This window comes from Amblyraja radiata, chromosome 6 (genome assembly GCF_010909765.2).
Source record: "Amblyraja radiata isolate CabotCenter1 chromosome 6, sAmbRad1.1.pri, whole genome shotgun sequence".
In the NCBI taxonomy this organism is placed as follows: domain Eukaryota; kingdom Metazoa; phylum Chordata; class Chondrichthyes; order Rajiformes; family Rajidae; genus Amblyraja; species Amblyraja radiata.
In genome coordinates this window covers 18600167-18611452 of record NC_045961.1, presented here as the reverse complement: position 1 = coordinate 18611452, position 11286 = coordinate 18600167, and the positions used below count along the sequence as shown (strand labels likewise).

Genomic DNA, 11286 nt, shown 5'->3' with positions numbered 1-11286 from the left:
TCACTCCTCCTCCTCCTCTGCATCCTCGCCTGCTCTTGAGAAAGAGTAGATGCAGCAAGTGCAGAGAATGAGAAGGGCCAGGACCATGTGGCTGATGGCCAGGACTGCAACAGAGAACACGTACACTGTCTTGTCGCAGTAGTCCTGTGGCCGGTGGAAGGGTGGGATGAAGTTGGGGAGAAACTGGGAGAAGACCCAGTAGTTGCCGAGGATGAACCAGACGAAGAGGAAGAGGCTGAGAGTGACGTGGATGTAGTAGCGGTGAAGATTCTGTCGCCACGGATACTCGTCATCATCATCATCGCCGATCATCACCGACTTGTTGAGGAGGTGCCTCATCTTGGTGGAGTCGTAGAGGAGGAGGGAGACCTGTGTGATCAGCGGGACAGGACACAGGGTCAAAGGGGGCATATTCTCACCTATACCGAGGTACAGTGAACAGCTTTGTTTTGCATGCTATCCCATCAGATCAGATAATACTACACATAAATACAATCAAGACAAACTCATGTACAACAGGTAGAACAAAGGGGAAGATACAGAGTTTAGAATATACTGTAGTTCTCAGCATTGTAGCGCATCAGTTCCTGAGACAAAGTCCAATGTCCACAATGGGGTAGAGGTGAATCGGACAGTACCCCAGCTTATGGAAGGACTGTTCAAAAGCCTGATAACAGAGGGGAAGAAGCTGTTCCTGAAGTCTGGCGGTGAGCGCTTTCTAGCTTCTGTACCTTCTGCCGGACGGGAGCGGAGAGAAGAAAGAATGACCAGGGTGGAACAAGTCTTTGATTTCAAGGTTTCCTGAGTGAATGTTCTGTCCAGGAGCTCCCGAAAGCAGGTGAGCAGTGACCTGATTATTATCCAGCCCGGACTGGGACGTGCTCAGATGGATCCTTCTCCCTCCTCCTTGGTCACTCACTTTGATCTTTACGTTCAATTCTGTCTGATCCACCTGAATGCAGGAAGCAGATGGAGGCAGCAGACTCACGTCATCTCACCTCAAAACTGTACAAGTTGGTATTGGACCAGAGGGATCAGGCAGAGGGTGAGAGGGGAGAGATTTAAGAGGGACCTCGTAGGTAACATTTCCACTCAGAGGGTAGCCTGTATCTGGAATGAGCTGCCAGAGGAAGCTATAGAAGCGGATACAATTATCATTTTTAAAGGACATTTGGACAGATATATGGATAGGAAGGGTTTAGAGTGCTGTGGGTATGAGGGCTAGTAAATGGCACTAGCCTTGGCCGTGTTGGGCTGAAGGGCCTGTTCCCGTGTTGTACAGCTCTGTGACTTATATTTTGTCCAGTTATGGATTTACTGGTTGTACAACATACCTTCAGACTGCCGATAATTCCTCCCACCAGCAGATACAAGGGGATCAGTGGCTGGATGGGGCAGCTCTCCAGGAACTTCATTCCTACAACACACAATGGGGACAGAGACCATGAGCAAAGACCCTTACCCGGGGAGATGCGAGGTGTGAGGCTCTGAGCGTGTGCCGTTTCTTGCAGTGACTAACCTGAGAATATTCACCACAGCAACTGAAATTGTGGCAATGCAGTCAGAGCGAGAATTTTAAGAATTGTCCAGTTTGGAATTCTGCCTAGTGTTGATAAATGACCAAAAATGTACACAGGGATATGGGAAGGAAAGGTTCGGAAGGATGTGCGCCAAATGCAGGAAGGTGGGACTAGTGTACATGGACAGTATGGACAAGCTGGGCCAAAGGGCCTGTTTCCGTGCTGTGTGAGAAAAATTAAACCTCGCTCACAAAATAACTTCGAGATAAAATATTTGTTAGATAGAAATATCTCAAAGATATTCTGAAGTGATTGGGGAATGGGGTATGGATTTGGAGGGGCAGATGAACTGAAGTCCCACCATGGTCAGGCACACAATGCCTCTCCTGGGACTCACTAGCCTCAACCTGGAAGCAGCAGAGAAAGGGAACTGCATCACTAACACGGTTTGGATCAATAGAGAAAAGACTAAGTGCTGGAGTAACTCAGCGGGTCAGGGTGCATCTCTGGAGAACATGGATAAGTGACGTTTTGGGTCAGGACCCTCCTTCATTCCGTGGACTCTGAATTAATTTATTGTTTGACATATTGTGTTCTATGGTGTCAGTAGACTGTCTGGGGAGAACAGTGAAAGATAGATCAGCCACAAGTAGACTACAATAATGGCAGAGTAGACTTGATGGGCCGAATGGCCTACTTCTGCTCTTATAACTTATGAACTTATGCACTATATTTTCCTCAGAAACATCAGCATTCCCATTGAATTGCCAGCTGTTCCCAGCCAGATGTTCAGGAGATTTGTCCGGACGCCCACACCTCTAGATGTCCTTGGAGATGCTTGGGTCAGGTAAAAAATACAGTCCGTGACATCTCTAGCCTTATAAATTAAAGGCCAATATGTTGCTACTACGATTCATGTGACCACCTGGTTTAGTTTAGTTTGTTGTCAGCAGAAAAAAAACGATACATGATCACAATTGAGCTGTCGACAGATTACGTTTAGTAATAGAATAACGTTTAGTGCAAGATAAAGTCCAGTAGAATGAGATTAAAGATAGTCCGAGGGTCTCCAATGAGGTAGATGGGTGGTTAGGACTGCTCTCTAGTTGGTGATAGGATGGTTTAGTTGCCTGATAACAGCCGGGGAGAAAACTGTCCCCGAATCTGGAGGTGTGCGTTTTCACCTTTTGTATCTTCTAACCTTGCCTTTTACATGATGACGGATTAAAATGTGAAGGCCAGAGCTCCAGAGGTAAAGGTCGAATTGTGAGGCTCAGCAGAAGCCCTAACTTTAGTTGCACCACTTGTGAAGATGCTTTCACAGATCAACCCTCCACGGTCCTGATGCTTTCCTCTAGCGATTCAGGAGCTGCAGTAACTCCCGTCCCCAGGATCAGAGCATGTATCATTATTATCATAATCATCCTTTCATTGTCATCTTGCAATGCAACAGTTGTACAGTGCAAAATGAGAAGACGTTTCCCAGGGAATACCGGAGCATCGCACATAAAAACTTAAACATTTCACGCATAAAATAAAAACGATTTAAAAAAAGCAATCCAGTTCCTGATTAAACAGTACGAATAGTTTAAAATTTTTTTTTTAAATGTACATGTCACTATGGCACTGTTCGGCCAAGTGAGCTACTTCTAAACACAAAGACGTGCACTCGGAGACACACTCACAATTTTTCTGTAATGTGAACACGTCACATTTCCAGGTGCCAGCTCTTGTCATTCTTTCCCCCTACCCACTCTCCCTCAGATGTCCATCATTTTGTCCCGATTCTCCAACGCTCTGTACTTACTTTAAACAGACAACTTTGACAGACTGATACTAAAACATGAAACGCTGAAGAAACTCAGTGGGTCAGGCAGTATCTGTGGTGGGATTGGACAGACAATATTTCAAATCGGGACCCTTCCTTAGGCTGATCCCGATTCGTAAATCTGTCTCTCCGTGCTGCCTGACCTACTGAGTTCCTCCAGCATTTTGTATTTTGCTCAAGATTCCAGCATCTGCAGTTCCTGGTGTCTCCATTTTACTGAAACCAAGTTAGTTAGTTTGGCTAGTTAAGTTTATTGTCATGTGTACTGAGGTACAGTTTAAAGCTTTTGTTGCGTGCTAACCAGTCAGCAGAAAGACAATACATGATTACAATCGAGCCATTCACAGTGTACAGATACATGATAAGGGAATAACGTTTAGTGCAAGGTAAAGCCAGCTACGTCCGATCAAGGAAAGTCTGAGGGTCATCAAAGAGGTAGATAGTAGTTCAACACTACTCTCTAGTTGTGGTAGGATGATCCAGTTGCCTTTTAACTGCTGGGAAGAAACTGTCCGTGAATCTGGAGGTGTGCATTTTCACATTTCACACAAATAACTAGTTTTTAATTGCAGGCAGTCAGATGAACAGCAGTGTTGTTATCAAAATACAAACAACTACCATAAAGTTAATTAAAATAAGGTGAAAGCTTACATACATAATACAAAAGCTAACTGTATAAAATATATACTTTTTTATAAAGAAATACGTTTTCTTACCGACAAAAGCCATTGTGAGAGGCAGAGCAAGGAAGGCCAGCAGACCAAAGATAAAGCAAGCTGTGGGCAATAGAAACAAGATGACAACTCTTTGCTTTAATATACAAAAAATAAACTGCGCAGGCAATGAAGAATGGTGAGGTCTCCTTCATTTGTCAACTCAACATCCAGCAGGCGAGCCTGCAAAGTCCATGCTTCAACCAGGTTTCAATAGGGGGAAGACGGACACAACCTCCATCATTATCCAGACTGGCCGTATAAACACAACTGGTTCTTTAGTTCCCCTCCCCTCTCATCTACTCATTGTCTACCTCACCGTCCACCCCTCGACACCCTCACTGTATACCCACCACACCCTCACTGTCTATCCCTCCCTCACTGTTACTTGGCTATCATCTCTCTACTGTCTACCTAGTATTACTGGCTACCAAGTATTACTGTCTATCAAGTATTACCGTCTAACTAGTATTACTGTATTACTACCTACTAATACTCTACCTAGTATTACTGGCTACCAAGTATTACTGTCTATCTAGTATTACTGTCTACTTAGTATTACTGGCTACTGGGTATTATTGGCTACCTAGTATTACTGTCTATCGAGTATTACTGTCTATCTAGTATTACTACTTAGTATTAATGTCTACCTAGTATTAATGTCTAAGTATTACTGTCTACCTAGTATTACTGTCTACCAAGTATTACTGTCTACCAAGTATTATTGTCTACTTAGTATTACTGGCTACTGAGTATTACTGTCTACCTAGTATTACTGTCTACTTAGTATTACTGGCTACTGAGTATTACTGGCTATCGTATTACTGTCTACCTAGTATTACTGTCTACCTAGTATTACTGTCTACCAAGTATTACTGTCTACCAAGTATTACTGTCTACCTAGTATTGCTGTCTACTTAGTATTACTGGCTACTGGGTATTACTGGCTACCTAGTATTACTGTCTATCGAGTATTACTGTCTATCTAGTATTACTGGTTACCTATTATTACCTAGCATTATTAGGCTACCTAATATTACTTCTGGGCTACTATTACTGGTTACTCAAGGGGCTGTCCTACTGCGGCAACCTAATTGGCGAGTTTAGAAGAGTTTAGGAGATTTTGAAAAAGTGTCATGTAGAAGACCTCCTTCGACTATGTTGAAGACTAGCTTTGACTAGCTCCAGGAAAATTGGACACCGAATAGTGGAGAGTGAAGCCAACCTCCTTCGATCTCCTTCGACCTCCCTTCGACTATGTTGAAGACTATCTACAACTCCTTCGACTACCTTCTATTACATTTGACTACCCTCGATTACCTACGAATAACATGCCGACCTACTACGACCTACTTCGACTAAACCTACGAGTTAAAAAAAGTATCGATTTTTTTCCATTACCACTTTTTTTACTCACGGGCATTTCTCAACATGAGGCCTCAAGTATGCAGGGACTACTCTCGAGCATGAAGGATCAATATTTTTTTATTACATGTCATTTGAGGAGAGTTACAAAGACCTCCTAGGACCTCGTGTCGACCATGCTGCGAGTATGAGTCGAGGGCAAACTCGTCTGAACTCGCAGATTAGGTCACCGCAGTGGGACAGCCCCTTTAGCTTTACTGGTTGCCTAGTAATACTGTTAATCCATTTATATCTGTGTGTTATTATGTTTACAGGCCTATGAAGCAAGTAGGAATTTCATTGTTTCATTGCTGGCACATATGACAATTAAACATTCTTGATGAGGACTTACAAGGAAGACTGTTGGATTGTTAACACTTTGAAGATTTCTTTTCCCCATTACGCATATAATCAGATGATGAATCGGATCACATTTCATGGACTGAGCAAGAGTGAGAAACATTATGAGCCTGGTCTGGACATGGAGGGCAGTGGTCACCAACTCTGAGGAATCAGTGCAGGAGGAAACTGCAGATGCTGGTTTAAACCGAACACAGACACAACATGCTAGAGTAACTCATCGGGACAGGCAGCGTCTCTGGAGGGAAGTACAGGTGCACAACCTTTTATCCGGAGTTCCGGAAACCGAAAAACTCCGAAAACCGGACATTTTTTCCAGGATGTCGTCTGCACACCAAAGCTCGCGTTTGGCGCCAAACTTGACCCGAAACGACCCACGGTCAACCCAGGTCTGTACTACTGTAGCGGCTGCCTCCTCCCCGGAGACCGGGGAGACGCTTAAACATCTGTAAATCATTGCTTAAATGTTACAGTTAGTTTGGAGGGCTTTTATGTGAAGGGGGAGGGGGGGGGGGGGGGTGAAGAGGGAAACTTTAATTCTTAGTCCCCTACCTGGTCGGAGAGGCGGGGAGCGGTCAATGCCTTACCGGGTCGCCGTGCAGTAAGCTCCGGAGCGCTGTGGCCGCCAACTCCCAGCTGGGGCTGTGGGCGTCCGGCCGCGGGCGGCGCCGGTTGTAGCTCCGACCCCGGCAACAGCGATGCCGGGGTCCCAGCTCCGCAATGTTGTGTGTCGGCGGCAACAGCGCTCCGGAGCTTACCGCACGGCGACCCGGTAAGGCATTGCCCGGCTCCCCGCTGGTATCCCAGCGCTGTGGCCGCCGACTCCCAACATCGCGGAGCTGGGGCTGCGGGCGTCCGGCCGCGGGCGGCGCTGGATTTGGAGCGCCGCGCAGCCAGGGGTAGTGTTGCCGGGGTCGGAGCTACAACCGGCGCCGCCCGCGGCCGGACGCCCGCAGCCCCCAGCTCCGCGATGTTGGGAGTCGGCGGCCACAGCGCTCCGGAGCTTACTGCACGGCGACCCGGTAAGGCATTGCCCGCTCCCCGCCTCTCCAACCAGGTAGGGGACTAAGAATTAAAGTTTCCCCCTTCACCCCCCACCCCCACCACATAAAATCCCTCCAAACTAACTGACTAACATTTAAGCAATGATTTACAATGATTCCCCGGTCTCCGGGGAGGAGGCAGCCGCTCCAGACCTTTCAAGCCGCCCGCGCTACCTACCTAATCTACGCTAAAAATCTTCCATTCCGAACTCCGAAAAATTCCGAAATCCGAGAAGTGTCTGGTCCCAAGGCTTTCGGATAAAAGGTTGTGCACCTGTAATAGGTGATATTTCAGGTCGATACTCTTCATCTCGACCCAAAATGTCGCTCATTCCTTCTCTCCAGAGATGCTGCCTATCCCGCTGAGTTATTCCAGCATTTGTGTCTAGATTAAATCAGTGAATCAGTGGAGACATCACTGGGCTGATTTGAATGACCCACACACCTGTGTGGTTTCCCACTGAGTGGCGTCTCACCACCTAATGAGACAGCAAAAACATTCCCTGCATTCTTGCAAAATAAGTTAGACGTGTTCAAGTCACAGACTCATACAGCGTTGAAACAGTTCCTTCGGCCCAATCTGTCCATGCCAACGAGTTGCCCAATCCCAGCTGGTCCCACCTGCCCACATTTGGCCCATATCCCTTTAAACCTTGCTCATATGCCTGTTCAAACATCTATTAAATGCTGTTGTCGTCCCTGCCTCAACTACCTCCTCTGGTAGCTCGTTCCATATACCCAAGTATGAAAAGTTGTCCCTCAAGTTCCTATTAAATCTTTCCCCTCTCACCTTAAACCAATGTCCTCTGGTTCTTGATTCCTCTGGGTAGAAGGCATTCGCCCTTCCTATTCCGCTCATGATTTTACACACCTCTATAAGATGACCCCTCATCCTCCTGCACTCCATGAAATAAAGTCCTAGCCGACCCAACCTCTCCCTGTAGCTCAGGCCCTCAAGTCCTGCCAACATCCTCATAAATCTTCTCGGCACCATTTTCAGCTTAGTGACATCTTTCAGAATACAAATTTGGAATAGACATCATTGTCAGTATTGATCAGGCTGATACATCTTTCTCTCTTCATATCCATATTTAGCTGGGCACACAAAATGTGTAGGAAGGAACTGTAGATGTTGGTTTATACCGAAGATAGACACAAAATGCTGGAGTAACTCAGCGGGTCAGGCATCATTCCTGCAGAAAAGGAAAATAATTAGCTGGGCACAGTTCTGATCTAAAGCCACAACCTCACCCAGAGACAGCACACAACCAGACTGGCCCCACACCTGAGAGATTCTTCACCTTTGTGTTTCGTTCAGTTTTCAGTCAGAGAGAAACTCACAATCCTGTGCGTCCAAATCACTATTTCCATGGTTACCCAGCGGATCTTTTAATCCATCGACCATGTTCTCATTATCAAAACCTCGCGCTTCATTCTGCTGCAGTCTGCTTTTCGTCTGATGGAGTTAAACAGCATGGCAACAGGCCCTTCGGCCCAACTCATCCATACCGACCACGATGCCCCAATCTACATGAGTCACACCTGCCCGTGTTCGGCCCATATATCTCTCTCTCAACCTTTCCCATCCATGTACCTGGATGTATGGAATTAATATCCTATTCGCTTCATGTATTGGTCCAAGTGTCCAATGTCTGATGTATTGTGCTGTTATAAGAGGTCAACATCCATTGAGCCCTCTGCCATCAGATTGTACTCTACCCCCATACACAGCCTCCTTCCCCTGGGCCACTGCACACAATTGACAGCCAGAGACCTGACATTGTCTCATGATATCAGAATGTGTCATTTGGATAAAGGTCCCCATCAGTTTCCTAAAGGGTTGACTCACAGAAAGGCGGTGGCTCAGCGGTAGAGTTGCTGCCTTACAGTGCCAGAGACCCGGGTTCAACCCTAACCATGGGTATTGTCTGTACGGTGTTTGAACGTTCTCCCTGTAACCTGTGTGGGTTTTCTCCAGGATCTCCAGTTTCCTTCCATGGGTTTGTAGGTTAATTGGCTTGGTTTCATTGTCAATTGTCCCTCGTGTGTGTAGGATAGGATCGCCGGTCGGAGCGGGCTCGGTGGGCCGAAGGGCCTGTTTCCTCACTGTATCTGTCTTTGTATTTTTATCACAAAAAAACTGCAGATTGTGGTTTATAAAATAAGACCCAGACTCCTGGAGTAACTCAGCAGGTCAGGTGGCATCTCTGGAGAACAGTCTGGAGAAGGGTCCCAACCCGAAACATCACCTATCCATGTTCTCCGGAGATGCTGCCTGACCCGCTGAGTTACCCCAGCACTGTGTATCTTGTTTCCGAGCATTAGTTGCTTTAACACCTGACCGACAGTGCCTTTGTCTTATCGGTGTATGGTAGATCGGCAAAGGACTTCACATGAACCTCTAGTGCCATAAAATGACACTGCGCCAACAAACTATGTGTCGTTACAGTGAATACACCAGAGGTAATTATCTAAACTTACAGCAAGTTATATCTAGTGTCTGAACCCAAACTTACTCGCAGAGACCGTCTCCATTGATCTACATCCCCAATAGATCTCCACATCCATGGATCTCCATCTCCAGGGACCCCATCTCCACGGATCCACCTTTCCATAGATCTAGTATCTATGTGTCATATCCATGCATGAAGGTGGTTGCCCCAAGCACCCGGTCTCCCCCCAGACTCTGCGGAACTTAGTTAGAATCCTAAAGGAGGGTATTTGGACAGGCTCGGTTATTCTGTCCGCTTCATCCCCACATTAAGTCGTGTCTTCTCCACCCAGCGCTGGTGGTGTGAACACACCGTGAATCAGATATTCCTGAGGTCGGGTCCTGCTGTTGCCCGGGATTGGTAAGAACGTGTCCACCCGATCTATCTCCGTCCACCCCGCGTTATTGTCCGCGCGTTGACAGCTAATGCGGAATATGTGGCACTTGCTCACCATTGCTGGCGATTCTTGCGATACATCGGTGGCAGACCCTTTCCACACCGCCCGACATCCCTCCAGGCTTTACCTAGATGCGTCTGAAACGGAACAACATGACAGTTTACAACTCTTATTCAGAAGGAGAATGTATCTATCAAGGATGTTGGTCGGATGGAGTAAACCGCTGCTAGAACTCTTGACTCTGAAACGGAAAACATTCCCACTTGGTTGCGAGTTGTCAATCTTCCAGATCAGGCTGGGAACCCAACCGGCTCTGATTGAGGATCACCGCACTCAGGAAAACTTTGGTCGAGATCCAGGGAATAATCAGAAGAGGGGGAAACAAACGAATGTTCACAAGATCGAGACCCGGTCCCGCCCCAGACCTCGTTGATACTCCGGGTATGTGGAGGGAATTGCGAGTCAGAGCGGGACCGCTCGGCCCGTCCCGTCCCGCCCCTGGGACCCAGTACCGCAGTGTCCCGCGGTCCGGGTGTCGAGGGGTCGGATGGGCGCAGTGTGTCGGTGCCCGCGGTCGGATGCCCTCTAGATCGGCGCAGACCCCCGCGACCCGGCTCCGTCCCGATCCCCGCCCCGGGGTGGTCGCACGACACCGGGGGAGAGGATCCCCGGAGCGGGGCAGGAGGTGCAGAGATCCCGCAGCTCACAGAGGCAGATCCCAACCTGAAACGTGGACCACACACGCTGCCTGACCCGCTGCTCCTCCTGTACCCGGGGCTCTGCTCCGGATCCAGCGTCTGCTGTTCCCGGTGCCGGGAGGAGGAGTGCTGGACGGAGATTCTTAGATCCCTCCTCCGGCACACGGAGATAGCAGTGTAGAAGGATGTAAATGCGGGGAATCGCGCGATTGTACATTGACACTAATTGTAGCTGGTTCTACTTCGTACCGTCTACAAACTGTGTCCATGGGGCGGCAATAAACCGTGTCCCTGGGCCGGTACAAACCGTGTCCATGCGCGGTAATAAACCTGTCCCTATGACAGCAATAAACCTGTCCCTAGATAGTAATAAACCTGTCCCTAGGCAGTAATAAACCTGTCCCTAGATAGTAATAAACCTGTCCCTAGATAGTAATAAACCTGTCCCCAGGCAGTAATAAACCTGTCCCTAGATAGTAATAAACCTGTCCCTAGGCAGTAATAAACCTGTCCCCAGATAGTAACAAACCTATCCCTAGATAGTAATAAACCTGTTCCTAGATAGTAACAAACCTGTCCCTAGATAGTAACAAACCTGTCCCTAGGCAGCAATAAACCGTGTCCCTAGATAGTAATAAACCTGGCCCTAGGCAGTAATAAACCTGTCCCTAGGCAGTAATAAACCGGTCCCTAGATAGTAATAAACCTGTCCCTAGATAGTAACAAACCTGTCCCTAGATAGTAACAAACCTGTCCTTAGATAGTAATAAACCTATCCCGAGGCAGCAATAACCCGTATCCCTAGATAGTAATAAACCTGTCCCTAGGCAG

At 47.4% G+C, this 11286-nt stretch overlaps 1 protein-coding gene across 1 annotated transcript; it reads right to left on the bottom strand.

Annotated features, from left to right (window-relative positions):
* On the bottom strand, window positions 1–9869 carry tmem272 (transmembrane protein 272). The gene is made up of 4 exons (XM_033023417.1): window positions 9812–9869; window positions 4065–4124; window positions 1335–1417; window positions 1–369 (listed from the first exon to the last, which is right to left on the bottom strand). Exons 1-4 carry the CDS (start codon window positions 9867–9869, stop codon window positions 1–3), a joined length of 570 nt encoding a protein of 189 aa, XP_032879308.1.
* Between the last annotated feature and the right edge of the window lie 1417 nt (window positions 9870–11286).

Bases quoted from the DNA above. Each gene is read 5' to 3' on its own strand.
- tmem272 (XM_033023417.1), bottom strand. From the start codon at position 9,869: ATGTCGGGCGGTGTGGAAAGGGTCTGCCACCGATGTATCGCAAGAATC. The intron at 4,125-9,811 runs GTGAGCAAGTGC...TATTGCCCACAG, and splicing joins CGCAAGAATCGCCAGCAATG to CTTGCTTTATCTTTGGTCTG. The intron at 1,418-4,064 runs GTAAGAAAACGT...TGTGTGTTGTAG, and splicing joins TCTCACAATGGCTTTTGTCG to GAATGAAGTTCCTGGAGAGC.